General features: G+C 48.7%; 1 protein-coding gene across 1 annotated transcript; it reads right to left on the reverse strand.

Moving 5' to 3' along the window:
• Nucleotides 1-2,023: 2,023 nt before the first annotated feature.
• LOC138567783 (protein LDOC1-like) lies at nt 2,024-2,371 on the reverse strand. The gene has a single exon (XM_069646275.1). The coding sequence runs from the start codon at nt 2,369-2,371 to the stop codon at nt 2,024-2,026; it is 348 nt and encodes a 115-aa protein (XP_069502376.1).
• Nucleotides 2,372-18,155: the final 15,784 nt, after the last annotated feature.

An 18,155-nucleotide genomic window follows, 5' to 3' on the forward strand; every position in this document is an offset into this window, starting at 1 on the left:
TCTTCAGATCTTGAAAGGCAGCTTCTGCTTCGAGTGTCCAACTGAACAAGTTGTTACCTTTCTTGAGTAAGGTTGTGATGGGTAGTACCGTTAATGAGAAGTTGTTAATAAACTTATGTTAAAAGTTCGAAAAACCCCAAAACCTTTGGACATCTTTTACTGACGAAGGGGATGGCCAATCCAGAATGGTGGAAACCTTCCTTGGATCCATCTTAACTCCGTCTCGGGAGAGAACAAATCCAGATAGGGGACGGAGGATACTTGAAACAGACATTTTCTGGGTTTCACACGTAGGTGATTATCTTGAAGTCTGTTAAGGACCTCATGCAAGTGTGTTGTGTGTTCTTGTATGGACTTGGAATAGACTAAGATGTCGTCCAGGTATATAATGACTGTGCGGAACAACAGATCCAAAAAGGTACAGTCCATGAATAGTTGGAACACCGCTGGGGCATTAACCAAACCAAAGGGCATTACCCTGTATTCATAATGTCCATACGGTGTTCTAAAAGCGGTCTTCCATTCATCTCCGGAACAAATGTGCAAGAGATGGTAAGCATTCCAGAGATCGAACTTGGTAAATACAGTGGCTCCTTGTAACACTTCAATGATATCTGATATCTGAAATAAGGGGCATCGGATACCTGTCCCGAATGGTAACTTGGTTAAGCCCACGATAGTCGATGCTGGGTCGGAGTTCTGTAGAGTCCCATTTGGAGATACAAAATAGGGAAGCATCAGCTGGTGACCTTGAGGGCTGGATCAAGCCATTCTTCAGGTTGGCTTCCAGGTAATGCCTCTTTCTCCCTTAGGGACAAGGAGAACATTCTACCAAACGGCACAAGCGCTTCAGGGACTAGGCCAATGGCACAGTCCTCAGGTCGGTGAGGAGGTAGGTTCATGGACTTCTTTTTCCCAAAAAAACCTTTTCATACTCCTGAAATTCAGGTGGTATACAATGAATCGTGCACGACTGAGTGTCCACGGCCTGCAATGTGGCTGGCTGATACCTCAGAGAGGACAAACAAGACTGTTTGCAATAAGAAGAATGGAAACAGAGTTTGTTTCTGGACCAGTCTATAGTTGGATTATGTCGGCATAGCCAAGCAATCCCCAAAATTATTGGGAAATGGCTGCCCGGATGATATCAAAGGATAACCCCTCCTTATGGTATTGTATGTTAACTTGAATACTCTCAGTTGAGTGAGTAATGGGCCCGGAACATAAAGGAGTGCCATCAACTCCTTCTACATTAAGGTCTTCCTTGTTATGCACTCAACGTATTCCCATCGTGTTGATCCAGAGAGTGTCCATAAAATTACAGGCAGCCCCACAGTCTATGAGGGCTAATGTATCCACCAACTGGTCCCTCTGGGACAAATGCAAGGATACCACCATGAGGCGTGAATCTTCGGTCTGGCGAACTGGGGCTATAGAAAGCGCGACATAGGGACTTCCAGTAACCCCTTGAGCCGTGTTCCCCCCTAGGTTCGAGGGTCCCATTTCACGAACGCCTTGGTGGGACCTCTGGGCAGTTGCATAAAAGATGAGAAGCTGATCCACAGTACATACAGAGACCTGAATCCCTGTGTCGTTTTCCTTCTTCAGGAGTGAGGGGAGTTCTCATAGTACCAATCTGCATTGGCTCGTCCTTCTTAGTAACTCCTGATGGAGGCGAGTGGACCGGTGTGGGAACAGAAAACCTGAATGCTCCTCTTCCCTTCTTATTTATGCGTTCATTAATGCGATGATCAATCTGTAAAGCCACAGAAAGAAGTTCCGAAAATGAAGAAGGACGGGGTGGTCTAGCTAATTCATCTTTTAATTCCTTCATCAGTCCTCGGCAGAAGATCGTGAATTGAGCTTGTTCTGGCCATCCCGCCTCAGTAGCCAGCCGCTTGAACATCGTGATATAGGACAATAGGTCCATCTGTCATCGGTGGACATCCAGCAGCTCTTCACAAGCCGAAAACAAGATTTCAGGTCTTTCAAAGGTCTGTTTTAGCCTATTGAGGAAGGCCCCTCAGTCTCGTAAAACAGGGTCATCAGCTGTGACTAAGGGGTTGGCCCAGTCCAACGCATTCCCAGTCATATTAGATATTACGAAGCCGACCTTACTTAAGTCGGAAGAGAAGGTTGTAGGGTGAAAGGCAAAGTGAACATTGCACGACTCGATGAACTCCTTAAGATGCTTCGGTGTACCATCAAATTTCCCAGAGGAAAGCGCCATGGGAGGGAGGTCTGTGCTAGTGGGCCCCCTGTTTGCCACTAATTGTCTCAGTGCAGAGTTTTCAACTTTAAGGTTCTGTACTTCCTGGTTGAGAGACTGGGCTGCCGCAACAAGTTCTTGTACTTGCTCGGCTGTAGCCATCTCGAGAGGGGTAGGGTGTTGCAATCTGTCAAGATCACCTCTCAGATCGGCCCCTCAATCCACTCTCCTCAAATGAAGAGAAGTCTTCTTCCTTCCCTTAAAAAAGGATTTCTTTTTATGTAGATATGGTCTGCCGCGAGACAACGCCACAATGCTTGACAGAGAACCCGGAAACCAGTGGCCCCGGTCCCGCAGCAGCCAGTCGGGGAAAACGCCTAATAGGCAAAAAAAAACAAGAGAGTCCTTCGTGCCGTAAAGCGTGTAGTAAAGTATTTCCTCTTCGTGAAGACAGAAGTATTCCAGCAGGATCCATGGGAGTAGCCAAAGAGGGTAAAACACAAGAAGACTGGAGAAGAATGCACAAAGACAGAAGTACCCGGAAGGAGCTCCGGAACAACTAGAGGGAGACGGGCAACAGCAAGACGCTAGAGAAGCGATAATCGGTAAGTGGAGCTCCGAAGAGCCGGGGAAAGAAGGAACAGCAAGTTGGAGGGGCCCAAGAAGCGCCAAAAGAGCAAAGGCAGAAGAAGATGAGAGAAAGCTAGAGAGAATCCCAGGGGGCACAAGAAAGCGATAGCGGGTTTACCTAAGCCAAGCTAGCAACTATGAGCGAAGCAACGAAAGCAGAAAAAAGCACAGTTGCAATGCGGCTACCGCCGGGCTGAAAGGATCTAAGAGCACCCGGCGGCGGCCATGTGGGAATAGACTAGACCGCAGCCAGACGTTTCATAGAATAACGTGATGGAACATTTCTATGGCACCCGCTTCTCCATTGATCCCATATGTGGCAAAAGAAGGGCTGCATGACACCCTACCTGCCTTCCTGCTGTCCTCTTCCATACTCGTTTTCCTTTCACTACCACCATGTGTCCATGGCATGTACTCAACCTGCCTCCCCACAAACTTTCAACCCACAGTGATATTGGGGGAAGGGCCTCATCACCCCCCTGCTCTTCCTTCATGTCCCACTCCTCCGCTTCCGTGACTGCAGCGATATCGGTACCGGACTGAACTGATCCGTACTCCAACTCCCTGCCTGTGGCCTTCTCTCTTCTTCTGTCTCTACATGCACATCCCTGATGGCAATAGTGTCAATTCTGAATAAAATGTCCCCTGCTCGCCATTCATCTGTAGAATCCGGGGCCTCTCTGCTCGTCTCCCCTATGCAAGGTTTACTTTTGCCAGCTCCTCTTCTGTCTTTCTTAATGCCTCCGCTAAGTGCCTGTGTTGTCTCCGCTCCAGTTCCCTGTGTGCTTGAGCTCGAGTGGCAGCAGATGGTATGGGGTTTTGCATGTTCTCATACTGGACAGGTGATGGAGGAGGAGGAGGAGCAGTGGCAGGTAACGGAACATATGTGGCATTTGTATTCCCGTTTGCTGCGCATGTGGGATAACACCCTGCTGGGGGAGGTTGCGTTGTGGCGACTGTACTTGACTGAACAGGGCTTTCCTGGCTTTGTGGAACACTGGGTTTGGGTGGGATAATGGATGATGATGGGGCAGTGGGTGTGGCTGAGGCCACGATGCACATTACCAGTGTTCCACTCACTATTTTCATTTGATCAGGGGAAACATCTTCCAAGTCTTCCACCATTCTCCATAATTCTAGAATCCCCTTCCTGCTTTTCAACTTCTTTCCCTTAAATTTAGCTGCTAAAAATATGTACATGTGGCCCAAAACCTCCTTATTGTTTGTCCCTTGTTCAGGCCAGGGTTTATTCATCCCTCCGCTTGTCTCGGCCACCCACTCTCAATGGTATTTCATCTTTTTCTCCCGATATACGGGAGAGCCACACACCTGTATTCCAATGCATCCTATGGGGAAGACCCAGTGTTACGTCCCGGCGGATTCAACCACGGTTACCCCGCCATACGTTTCGTTATGTATGGCATTCTGTTTGGCAACAATGGAAGCTGCCATGGAAAGAACGACCTTTCTGCGATCACGTGATCAAAGTGCCCATGTCATATGCGAATGATTGCACGTGACGTGTAAGCCCTGCCTCTCTAAGGTTTAAATCCGGCATAGGTCATCCACACAATGCTTCTAATTGTGGCGTTTTAACTTACCACTGGTTGCTTCATTTCCTAAACCTGACCCAGCGTATTCCATTCTGGATTCCCTCATCCATTGTCCCTAGGTTACGACGCTTTGATCCTGGCCTCACGGCGGTTACGTCCGCTGTTGCCTCAGGTTATTCCCCGCTGCGGTTTCCGCCGCTGCTACCTCGAGGGAACATTCAGCTCTTCCATCCTGCTGTTAAGTAGAGAGCTTGCATCAGCTGTGGTTCGTTTTCTCAGTCTCCTGGATCGTACCTTTTTCTTCCTGCTACGCTTCCAATTGATTCTGCCTTTAGGAAGCCTCCTGGTTGTCGGGGTCTTCTTTCCTGACGGCTGGTTACCGCAAGGAGTTAGTGGTTACCGTTGACTCCTTCTCAACAGTTTATGAATGCTCTGAGTAAGTTTCTTTTGTTTACTTCTTACCAGAACTCCATTTCCTGCGACATCCTCAGTATTGCTTCTGGTGTTGAGTCAACTAGACTGTATTACCTTCTCCCATTAAAATTGTACCTCTGGGAACTCTCCAAAATTTTGCCTGCAGAAACCTACTTTGGAAATCAATTAACTTCCTCAACATGTGCACATATAAACTTTTGAACGCTATGCTGTCTAGTGCACCAACCCGTCAGTAGCGCATTCCTCATGCCACCCGGGTTAGTTCACCCTTACTAACATTCCTGTTTGTTATTTTTTTTCTCTCCATTGTTTTTGACTGAACTGGATTCCTCCTGGTTTTTCCTTATTTCCTTCCTCATCTCCATACCATATGTAAGGTTGTCCTACAGTTAGAGAAATAGATCAGATTAGATTAAAAAACCCAGGTTTCACTATTGGTATCTTTCTTTATAGGTTCCTTCTACTTCTTCTAACAATGCAATTTCCATAGGTATTACCATAGTAAGATTAAGTATATGTTGGTATTCATGTCTTTGTAATTTCTTGCAGCATTAGTCTGGCGGTGCGCATGTTCCCCACTCTTTTATGCAATCAACTCCTCTGTCTGTTTTTGTTAGAACAGTAGAGGGGTATATCGTAGAGAAGAGTTCCCTCAGGTTGAGGTGGTCAGAATTCTTGAATTTCTTGAATTCAGGCTGAATGGTGTTCTGAGAGGCATTTTACTTCTACAATTGGAGGACGTTTAACCAACGCCCCGAGCTGTTGAGGACTGGTGAGTAACACCCGGGTTCGAAATATCCAGTGGGGAATTTGGAAATAAATATGCCTAAATCATTTAAATCAAATCCCTAAAGGCTTGGACACAATGAGGCAATTAAAGAAAGAATATAAGTAAACACTTAATGAACGAGACCTAATTGAATTAACTGAATACATTTTTTCTAAAGACCAATGAGAAAAGGAAACTATCTGGAGGACCAGAGTGGAGACACCCTGCCGGCCCATCATGCACAGATGTGTTGCAGCCAATCAGATGCCAACCATAGGAGAGCGCCCTGGCTATTAAAGCAGGGCTGTTTCAGTTTAAGAGTGATACAGTCCAGGAGATGATCTCTGAAGGTCCTAGGGGTACAGGAACAAGAGCTGTTGTTGAAGAGGGATACTCTGCCCCAAGAAGAGGAGATTAACTGGCAGAGGAGACTGTTAACAATCAATGTTGATTCTGCTGCAAGGAGTTATGGTAGCTGTAGTCATCAGGTTTGCAAGGAACAAGCTCACACCCAACACCCAATCATACAGTGGGGAAGGGGGGGGCGAATAGCCCACAGTGAGGCACTCCAAAGCAGGGCATGTGTCACCCCGCTTTCTTTTTTGTCATATCTCCAGGATTTCTGAAGGGTGGAATCTTCAGAATCTGATAGGGTGCTGCACCGGGGTAACACATGCCCTGCTTTGGAGTGCCTCACTGTAGGCTACTCTCCCCCCTTTCCCCACTGTGGGATTGGATGTGAGCTTGTTCCTTGCAAACCTGATGACTGCAGCTACCAGAAATCCTTTCAGCAGAATCATCATTGATTGCCAACACCTGCACTTGCTGTGAGCTGCAAGTTAAGTCTGCCTCCCTGACGATGTGAAGAGCAATGAAACCGGTAGGAGGAGAACACCAGTGGATGAGAAGGTTTCCTGTGCAGCGAACTGGAGTGCACCCCTCTCTGCTTTCTTTTTTGTCATATCTCCATGATTTCTGAAGGGTGGAATCTTCAGAATCTGATAGGGTGCTGCACCGGGGTGACACATGCCCTGCTTTGGAGTGCCTCACTGTAGGCTACTCGCCCCCCTTTCCCCACTGTGGGATTGGGTGTGAGCTTGTTCCTTGCAAACCCGATGACTACAGCTACCAGAAATCCGTGCAGCAGAATCATCATTGATTGTCAACACCTGCACTTGCTGTGTGCTGCAAGTTAAGACTGCCTCCCCAACGATGCAAAGAGCACAGAAATCGGTAGGAGAACACCAGTGGCTGAGAAGGTTTACTGTGCAGGGCTGGAGTGCGCCCCTCTCCACTTTCTTTTTTTTATATATATATATATATATATATATATATATATATATATATATATATATATATATGGATCTTTGAAGTGGTAGACGCCTTAAAGAGACCTCAGGAATTATTGTGGTGGATACCGATCTCATGTCTCAATCATCAGACCTTGGAGTAAAAGTAGAAGGGAATGTACCATTGCAGAATGTATTGCTTGAGGAAAATGTATTGCATGATGTGCAAAGTGCTGGTAATTGTGCCTGTTCGACCTGTCAAGATCATGTATCCACTCATGTCTGTGTTCAGGTACATGCTTCTCTTATAGGCCAACAAGAGGTCACAACGTATGCTCTACATGAGGTAGATGACATGGACTCGTCAGCTCCTATGAAATCATCAAATGGTGTAACCAATCCTTACAACATTTCTATGCAATCAAATGTGGCCTAAGGTTTCAATAAATCTATATCCGATGTGTCTATGCTGGCACAAGCTGTGATGGCTGAACTGGGCAAACGTATTAGATTATCGATTAGCCCATCAACACCTGCACTCCTCTTAGCAAGGTATGTTGAGGAATTGCGCATGTATAACAAATCTAATTTAAATTCTTTTCTATTGGAACAGTCTCTTTCACCTAGTAATCTGATTAGTAGGGCCTCTCATTTACCCACAGTTAGCTCTCCAATGTTCTCATCAAATAATTAACCTTATGATGTGAAAGCTCAGACTCTTAAATGTGAGGAACAACACCGATCTATGAATGTAGACGGAGGTTTCTGTGCATCCTCCACAGGTAGCAATGTGTCCTATGATTTAAACACACATGACACTTACTCCTTTCCAGTTCTGACTTGAATTTACTTGATAAGGGCCATGAAACCACTCACTACGAGATTGGGGACATTAAGGTATCTCTCTCGGATATCTTGGTAAAGTTGAATAAGTTGGAAGGTTTTATCCTCACCCAAGAAACATTATTTTCCTCGCAATCTTCAATGGGTCACGTCCATAAATCAGTACTCCCATTGTCCAACAAGGCACAAACCAATAGTGCAGGGGTCTGCTCTAGGACAACTCAAACTTAAGGTGACCATACCTTACCTGCTTCCTCAGTAGCAGGGAATTTTACACAAGGTCGCGCTATGCTTTGTGATCCTCCCACCAGAGACATAGTGCAAGCTGTTTATACAAACATAGAAAAAATTACTGAAATTGAGATTCAACTAAAACGTTTACAGGAATCTGTACTAAATATAGGAACTATCATATGTCCTCCCAGATTAATGAATGGACACAGAGTCAACTTGTGACGCTCCCAATAGTCCAACCCCGCTCACTGATTTTATCGAACAAACTGCTAAGGCAGGTGCAATTCTGCATGAAACCTCTGGATCCTTGCTTGAGACAGAGGCTTGTGGTGCACCCAATCAGTGTCTTTCTCGAAGAGCTAATCGTTTAGAGCTTAGAGCTCGGAGACGAAGACTCAACAGAAATGATAAATAGGATACCATAGGCAAAAAAGCAAGACTCAAACACTAAATAAAATCATTGGCCACAACTCAAACATAAAAAATCTCTGTAACATCTTGAATGAGGATGAGATCTTGGACCTAAACCAATTAAATGAGGAATGTAAATCGCTTCTACAAATCAAAGAAGCGGATTCTCCATCAAAGGCCAAATTGGATTCCTCTTGCAAAACTAACAAAATCAAACAAAACTAGTACAAAACTGTGAGTCCAGCGGCAGCTATAGTATCAGACATCCAGACAAATAATAGGTCAATTGACTCAATCAAGGTGACTTTACATCTGTTGATTGCCTCCAACAGTGTTAAACAGACGCACCTTTCCAGCTTTTTTCCAATTATAAGTAATAAAAAGGGTCGGGCAGCTGAGTTATCTAAATCTCCACTAGCAAGTAACATCACAGATTCAATTAGTGTGACTGAATCTCAGGTACAGCCACATGAAGCCTCATCTATTACATCTGCACCAATGTCCAAGAAAATCCAATAAGTACTCCCAATGAGTTAAAAACCTCCTTGGAAACTAATACACAGAATATACTGAACAATGATGCACCAGTAGAGATGGGTCTCCTTGAGCTCACTCATGAAATGCCAAATATTATTGGGTGGATGAGAGATGTAAAAATCAATGGAAACTCCAGACTCAATCGCACATATATGCTTAATGTTTACAAACTTATTCAATCTCTCAGAATGCTAATTTTCGACGGCATGGACTGGGCGACTTTGTTCACAATAAACAATCAAATGATTTGTCAATATCACTCACATATTATTACGAAATTGATCTGGGAACAGCGAGCTGATTTGGCACAACTTGGGCTTAATGCCCATTTATTTAAAACAAAGGAAGATGCACTTGCATTTATAGATACTCAGGAGACATGCATGAATGGTGGCAATGGCTAAACCTCAAATTCTGACAACCTGAAACTCTCAAATGATGAATTGATGGCTCAGTTTTCCTCATTTGCTAGTGCCGTTAAGGATCTGCTTTGGGTACAACCCTTAATGAAAAGTTTTCTATCCATCAAAAATTCTATGACCCAATCGTAGCCAGAACGTAATTACATTTAAATCTTGTAACTCATGTGGCTTTAAGAATTGAACTGCCTGGTTTAACTCAATGCCCAAAAGGTCTATTTATTTTATTTCAAGAGACTATGAAAATCAAACATTTCTACATGAATGCTACACCTCCTACAGGCAAGCTGTTAATATTGATCCTACGGGTAGACCATTTGGGGGATTAGCCATTCTAGTGGACAATATGAAAGTTCATACAAGGTTGATTTCTGCTTCTGAAGATCTGTTAGTAATAGAGCTTATTACATACGGTAACAAAAGCACCGCTTTCCTGATAATGTGTGTATTGAAATTCAGCAAGGTTGTCACAATCAATTATTCTTTCAAACATTGACACAATATTAGAAGATGCTTTTCTCCGCAATCAGAAATATGAAGTAGAAATAGGTGGGGACTTTAATTCAACTTGTACTGATTCTGTTAGTAATAATTTTCGCAAAACAAATGGAGTTGTGAGTTCAACTCTATGATAAGAGGCCGTAGATGGGTGAAGTATTTATCGGATTGTGACATCCAAATTGTTGAGACAGAAAGTAAACAACTTAAATATATCTGGCAAAGAGGCTCTAATAGGTCTTATATACACTACTTTTGCGTATCTACCAATATAGTTAGTGCTTTTGATCTTGTGACAATTACTAACCCCAAATTGGAGGATCACATGTTCATAAATTTAAATGTGAAAATGGCATATAAGGTACATCAAAGTATGCCAGCATTAGCACTGTTAGAATTGGAGCGACATGCAATCTCTTCTTTTCACTGGAATAAGAAATTATGTCGGCAGCAAAGAAATTATGTTAGTAGATAATGCGTCGCATCATGGGATGAACATCCAACAACTTGAGCATTGCAATAATTCCATAATTAAACATCATTTGAATAATCTGCCTAAAGAACATAAAAACTTGAAAATTTGAGTTTATAATAACACTTTCAACTCAGAAGCTGCATACTTAAAACGGCAGAAAACCAAAAAAGCTGAGGGAATAAAAATCGGCAGAGCTGACTGTAGCACAACACACAAGGTTTAAAAACCAAATCTGTCCGACATACAAAAATAATATCAAATTAATTAAATTTGAGTTACACATCGTAGAAAATTAACAAATGTTTCAAAATCCGTGCAGACATAAAAATAAAAATGTGCGGTCATAAGAAGTTCTCCTAGTACATGCGTGGCTGTCTTGAATTCATCTACATCAGCTGAGCCTTGGCAAAAATATATAACGCTTAAATACCAAATTCCAAGAGATTATATTGATACATCATTTAAGAACCTTGACACTTCAATTATGGGGCAATGTCCATGGTCTCCTGTGGATGTCCAGTGGGCAATAGCCAAACTTAAGTACTCAAAAGCTGCTGGCCCTGATGGCATTCCTGCGTGCGTATTGAAAGCAGACCCTCAATTTTGGGCTGCCATTTTAAAAGCCAAGTATGATTAAATCTTCTATTCAAAACATATTCCTGAGTCCTGGCTCACCTCTATTATTATACCATCTATAAAAAAGGAAATCCTTCATATCCCGCAAACTTTAGACCAATTGTGCTTATGGATGCCTCATCAAAGGCGTTTTCTATTTTGATATTTAATGAACTTGAACAGTACATCCGAGACCATGACATTCTCTCTCGCTTTCAGGTTGGTTTCCGGAAACATAGGGGCATGGCACTTAACGCTACCATTCACTCGCATTTCCTTGAAACAACTAAACGTTCCGACTGTGGCCCGGTTTATATGGCTTCTTTAGATATGACCTCAGCCTTCGACCAAGTCATACAAAATCATCTTTGGAATAAAATGACAGCATTGGGTATTCCTCCAAACATAGTTCTCATAATTGCTATGCTTCACTGTGGAATTAGTTACAAGGTGCGGATTAATCAAGAAAGTACACTTTCGGAAGCCATTCCTACTTTCACAGAAGCGAAACAAGGATGCAATATGGCTTCTATTCTTTTATTTGTGCAACCTTAACGCGATATGGAAACATGATAACATCTTTGCAGTCAGACTCTGTAAACTCCATCTATATTGGATGGCGTTTGCTGATGATCTGATTTGTTTTGACAAAACACCCTTCGGATTACAAAATAAACTTCAAATATTTTCGATTTATGCCAAAAATATAATCTACAGTCGAACGCTAGCAAATCTAGCACTGTGATTTTTGCAAACAGGAAGACGATTTGTTTGTTTAAATGGTCTATCGAAGGTATCAGAATAGTACGTACTCTTGCCTTGCGTATATTTGTTACAACTTATGTGATACCTTCTCGATAGCCATTTGGAGGACCTCCTTAAATCAAAAAGATAGAGCACTCTTGTCACAGATGAAAATATATAGAAAATACTGTAAATTCTCAGTCATGCCGTCAATAGAGTTTTATATTTTTAAGGCTGAAGCAATCTTACTATATGGCCTTGATATGTGCTGGTTGGACATCTATCAGATTCTAGATCAACTACAAGGCAGGCTTTGGAAAAACTTTGGGTTTATCCAACTCATTGCCAAACACTCTGTTGAGACATGAACTGGGGTTAAGTTCTCTTTCCTCTAAATATCAATGGAGAATGAGGAGTAATTACTCTAAAATGATCAACCCTCCTTGAAACTTAATGTATGTAGACCTGTCCAAGATGCTCACTGATGCCCATCCTGCATCACTCGTACAGTTCAATGCGAAAATGAAGGCACTTTTGAACAAAATAAATGTAAATATTCAAGACCTATGCCCTTGTCCAGCTTATTTCAAGAAAAAACATTATGAGCACGATTGGGCATGCATGATTGAGGCAATTAGCAGATATAGCTCATATAAAGAATAGGCACGTTTTGTGAAAAAGAGAAAACTTTGTTCCTTATATCTACTTTGTTTTCCCTGTGAGAAAGAGTGTTTTATGTTTAAAAGATTTAGCGGTCGATTCATGGAATTAATCTGCGCCGAAAATTCCCGCGCAGAGGTGCCAAAACGTGCAATTCGCAGTAAAAGTGCGAAAATCGCAGTGCAAGTGCAAAAATCGCAGGGAAACCAGCGCACATCGATTCATGGAAGTGCGTGCGCGAGAAAAACATTGGATGTGCGCTGAAAAAGTGCGCCGCGCACGCCGGCACACAGGTCATCCAAAAGCGTGCGCCACGGCCACTGCGAAATCGCACATTGCGCGGCGCACATCACAAAAGTAGGAGGAACACGGGGCGTAACACTTGGAATGGGGAACAACGCGTGAAAACATGGGCGTCAGGGGGGAAGTACAGGAGGCAAGAGCGCGGAACGCCCACACGCTCGCCTACAACCCATATTCATGGAATCGAATAGGGCAAACCAGCGCACGGTGAAAGACGCGCACAGGGCCAAACAAGTACGCCACAAGAAAGCAGGCGGTAGCGTCCCTGCACCTGAAATAAATGTGCGCCAAAATGTGCGCTAACAAAAAGCACCCATATACAGCCATGATGAATGGTCCATACAGTGGCCCTCTAGGACAAATGAGGTGCAAAGGGGTACCAACAAACAAAGACACCCGCTGTGTGAAAACTAGCGTGTGCGTGTGTTTCTGGGTGCGCGGGAAGTTCCACACGCGATTGGCCTGGGTACGTGTACTTTGGGGTGCGCGGAAAGTTCCACACGCGATTGGCCTAGGTACGTGTACTTCGGGTGCGCGGGAAGTTCCACACGCGATTGGCCTGGGTACGTGTATTTCGAGGTGCGCGGGAAGATTCACACGCAATTTCAGCAGGGTACGTGTATTTCGGTGGTGCCGGGGAATGCTACACGTGATTTGGCCGTGTGGGTCCTCCCAGGTGTTCCCTCTACACCCTCCACGGCCCCTGCAGGCAGCCCACACCACAGGGGACTACCCTGCACCCCTGCTCATGTCCCAGAGGCAACCCATCCACCATGGCCATGCCCCCCAGCCAACCCACATGTCACCTTGCACTACTGATCACCAACACATGTTTCCCAGCACCCCCACCCCCCAGCATCCAGGAGCACCCTCCACCAGGCCCCCACTCATGTCTCCCATCACCCCCACTCCCCAGCAGTGCAGGGGCAGCCTCCACCAGGCCCCCACTCATGTCCCCCACCACCCCCACCCCCCAGCATCCAGGGGCACCCTCCACCAGGCCCCCACACGTCTCCCACCACCCCCACCCCCCAGCAGTGCAGGACACCCTCCACCAGGCCCCCACACATGTCCCCCTGCACCCCCACCCCCCAGCATCCAGGGGCACCCTCCACCAGGCCCCCACTCATGTCTCCAACCACCCCCACCCCTCAGCAGTGCAGGGGCAGCTTCCACCAGGCCCCCACATGTCCCCCTGCACCCCTACCCCCCAGCAGTGCAGGGCACCCTCCACCAGGCCCCCACACATGTCTCCCACCACCCCCACCCCCCAGCAGTGCAGGGGCAGCCTCCACCAGGCCCCTACTCATGTCCCCCAGCACCCCCCCCCAGCAGTGCAGGGCACCCTCCACCAGGCCCCCACACATGTCTCCCACCACCCCCACCCCCAGCAGTGCAGGGCACGCTCCACCAGGCCCCCACACATGTCCCCCTGCACCCCCACCCCCCAGCATCCAGGGGCACCCTCCACCAGGCCCCCACTCATGTCTCCCATCACCCCCACCCCCCAGCAGTGCAGGGGCAGCCTCCACCAGGCCCCCACTCATGTCCCCCACCACCCCCACCCCCCAGCATCCAGAGGCACACTCCACCAGGCCCCCACTCATGTCCCCCACCACCCCCACCCCCCAGCATCCAGAGGCACACTCCACCAGGCCCCCACACATGTCTCCCACCACCCCCACCCCCAGCAGTGCAGGGCACCTTCCACCAGGCCCCCACACATGTCCCCCTGCACCCCACCCCCCGGCATCCAGGGGCACCCTCCACCAGGCCCCCAATCATGTCTCCCACCACCCCCACCCCCCAGCATCCAGGGGCACCCTCCACCAGGCCCCCACACATGTCTCCCACCACCCCCACCCCCCAGCAGTGCAGGGCACCCTCCACCAGGCCCCCACACATGTCCCCCTGCACCCCCACCCCCCAGCATCCAGGGGCACCGTCCACCAGGCCCCCACTCATGTCTCCCACCACCCCCACCCCCCAGCAGTGCAGGGGCAGCCTCCACCAGGCCCCCACTCATGTCCAACTCATGTCCCCCAGCACCCCCACCCACCAGCATCCAGGGGCACCCTCCACCAGGCCCCCACTCATGTCTCCCACCACCCCCGCCCCCCAGCATCCAGGGGCACCCTCCACCAGGCCCCCACTCATGTCACCCATCACCCCCACCCCCCAGCAGTGCAGGGCACCCTCCACCAGGCCCCCACTCATGTCTCCCACCACCCCCCCAGCATCCAGGGGCACCCTCCACCAGGCCCCCCACTCATGTCACCCATCACCCCCACCCCCCAGCAGTGCAGGGCACCCTCCACCAGGCCCCCACTCATGTCTCCCATCACCCCCACCCCCCAGAAGTGCAGGGGCACCCTCCATCAGGCCCCCACTCATGTCCCCCTGCACCCCCACCCCCCAGCATCCAGGGGCACCCTCCATCAGGCCCCCACTCATGTCCCCCTGCACCCCCACCCCCCAGCATCCAGGGGCACCCTCCACCAGGCCCCCACACATGTCTCCCACCACCCCCACCCCCAGCAGTGCAGGGCACCCTCCACCAGGCCCCAACACATGTCCCCCTGCACCCCCACCACACAGCATCCAGGGGCACCCTCCACCAGGCCCCCACTCATTTCTCCCATCACCCCCACCCCCCAGCAGTGCAGGGGCAGCCTCCACCAGGCCCCCACTCATGTCCCCCACCACCCCCACCCCCCAGCATCCAGGGGCACCCTCCACCAGGCCCCCACACATGTCTCCCACCACTCCCACCCCCCAGCTTTGCAGGGCACCCTCCACCAGGCCCCCACACATGTCCCCCTGCACCCCCAGCATCCAGGGGCACCCTCCACCAGGCCCCCACTCATGTCTCCCACCACCCCCACCCCCAGCAGTGCAGGGGCAGCCTCCACCAGACTCATGTCAACTCATGTCCCCCAGCACCCCCCACCAGGCCCCCACTCATGTCTCCCACTACCCCCATCCCCCAGCATCCAGGGGCACCCTCCACCAGGCCCCCACTCATGTCACCCATCACCCCCACCCCTCGGCAGTGCAGGGCAGCCTCCACCAGGCCCCCACTCATGTCCAACTCATGTCCCCCAGCACCCCCACCCACCAGCATCCAGGGGCACCCTCCACCTGGCCCCCACTCATGTCTCCCACCACCCCCACCCACCAGCATCCAGGGGCACCCTCCACCTGGCCCCCACTCATGTCTCCCACCACCCCCACCCCCCAGCATCCAGGGGCACCCGCCACCAGGCCCCCACTCATGTCTCCCACCACCCCCACTTGCCTGGGTACGTGTATTCCTGGGGTGCGCGGGTAGTCTCCCATGCGATACCATCAGGGTACGTGTACTTCGGGGTGCGCGTGAACTTCCACACACGACTGGGTCTGTGAGAGCAGGGTACGTGTATTCCAGGGGTGGGCGGGAATATTTACTCGCGACTGGGCCTGGGAGAGCGTGTTACGTGTATTCCTGGGGTGGGTGGGAAGATTCACACGTTCGCCTACAACGCGCCGAAAAATAAATGGTCCAATCCTGAAACATGTACGCCAGCATGAAGCAGGCGTACGTCGACCCGCGCAGCATAAAAGTGCTCAGACGCCAGGATGAATATACCGTTCCTAGCAGCAGTGGCCGTGGGTTACCAAAGGAGGAGGAGGAGGATAGTGAGGGCCTGAATTTTCACTCCCAGAACCAGCCTTTTTGGGATGCCTGATGACCAGGTGTATGGGAGGTACAGGTTTCCACCACACATAATACTGGACCTGGTCAGTGAGTGGGAGGATGACCTCACATCACCCACCCTGTGCTCCCAAGCACTCAGCCCCCTGGAGAAGGTCCTTAATGTACTGCACTTCTTGGCCACAGGATCATTTCAGCGGACAAGTGCCATAGTGGGTGGGGTGTCACAGGCCACGCAGTCACGCTGCCTAAACCAGGTCTTGAACATCATCACTGCACGCCCATCAGTCCGTAGGCACATATACCTGCCCAGGACACCTGCAGAAAGGCAGGCTGCCGCCCTTGATTTCTACGGTGTGGCACAATTCCCCAAAGGGCTAGGTGCCATTGACTGCACCCATGTGGCACTACGTCCCCCCAGGGCATCTGAGCACATCTATAGGCACCGCAAGCACTGGCATTCCATCAACGTGCAGGTAGTATGTAATGCCAAGGGAATCATCTCCTCAGTATATGCCAACTATCCAGGGTCCACCCACGACAGCTTCATTTACCGAATGTCTACCCTAAGCCGGGACCTAGAAGCTGGGCGGCATGGCGATACATGGCTGCTTGGTGAGTATGAATGCCACTGCACATGCATGCATGTCAGATGCAGAGTTATGTCACTACCCCACTAATGATACCCATCACCTCCTCACCAGGGGACAGTGCCTACCCTCTGAGCACCCACATGATGATGCCAATTCGGAACCCCATCACGCCTCCCGAGGTAAGATACAACACAGCCCATATTGCAACCCGGGGCATAGTGGAGCGCACATTCGGAGTGTTCAAGTCACGCTTTCGCTCCCTTGACCGTTCTGGCGGGCAGCTGTTATATGCGCCCCCAGCAATGTGCAGGATCATAGTGGCAGCATGTGTCTTGCACAATGTTGGAACACGCCGGGGCCTGGCTGTGGACATGGTGGTGCCCCCACATACCCAACCACATGCACGCCCGCTGCGCATGGGAGGGGAAAGGGCACGGGGTGAGGCAGCCCGTACGCAGCTGGTGGCTAATTACTTCACATAGAAATCACACCCCTGTGGAGTGCACACAGCCCTGGCACATACCATCTGATAAGCAATGATGACTCGACCTGACAATTATGACGAAAAACGAACAGTCAACTGTCAGAACCATAGCAGCCTGAGATTGTTCATGTGGAAGTGTCACAATGTGTGCATCCCTACCTACACAAACACCACCAATGCAGTGTCATCAAAAGACACACTTCCATGCTGCAGAAATGAATACCCACTTGCAAAATACTACATGAGAACAGTGCCATGTCACCCAACCCCTCCCCAGCACGGCCACACAACACACCATGGCATGTCATGCAATGCGAGAGCAAACAAATTAATCCCCACAACATGCCCCAAGTGTCACCAACTACAGTGTCCCTAATGGAAACATGGCCACACATGAAATGCTCACAGTAATGCAGGACCTACAACACACATTACCAAATACTTACCAAGAATACCAATCACCTACACAACCTCCAACCTACCTTAAACATGACATTACAGACTTAAAAAATTGGTAGCCTCACTACCTGATGATGCCAGCACTTCGAACACTTCCAAGTATACAGTGTTAGCGCCACGCAAGAGTGTAGGTGACCTCCAAAGTGGTGCCATTCTGTCTGGGTTACCACAGGGGTGTGGGAGGGGGTTTAGGCACCCTGGACCGAGTTGCCTTGCCAACTCCGGTCGCACTCTAGTGTGATTGGCCCAAGTGGTGAGCCACCCCGCTCACCACTTAGCGTGTTTTGATTGACAGCTAGGC

This window comes from Ambystoma mexicanum, chromosome 2p (assembly GCF_040938575.1).
Source record: "Ambystoma mexicanum isolate Mex_15411 chromosome 2p, UKY_AmexF1_1, whole genome shotgun sequence".
NCBI lineage: Eukaryota > Metazoa > Chordata > Amphibia > Caudata > Ambystomatidae > Ambystoma > Ambystoma mexicanum.

Excerpts from the sequence above, each read along its gene's own strand:
- LOC138567783 (XM_069646275.1), bottom strand. The coding sequence starts at position 2,371 with ATGGCTACAGCCGAGCAAGTACAAGAACTTGTTGCGGCAGCCCAGTCT.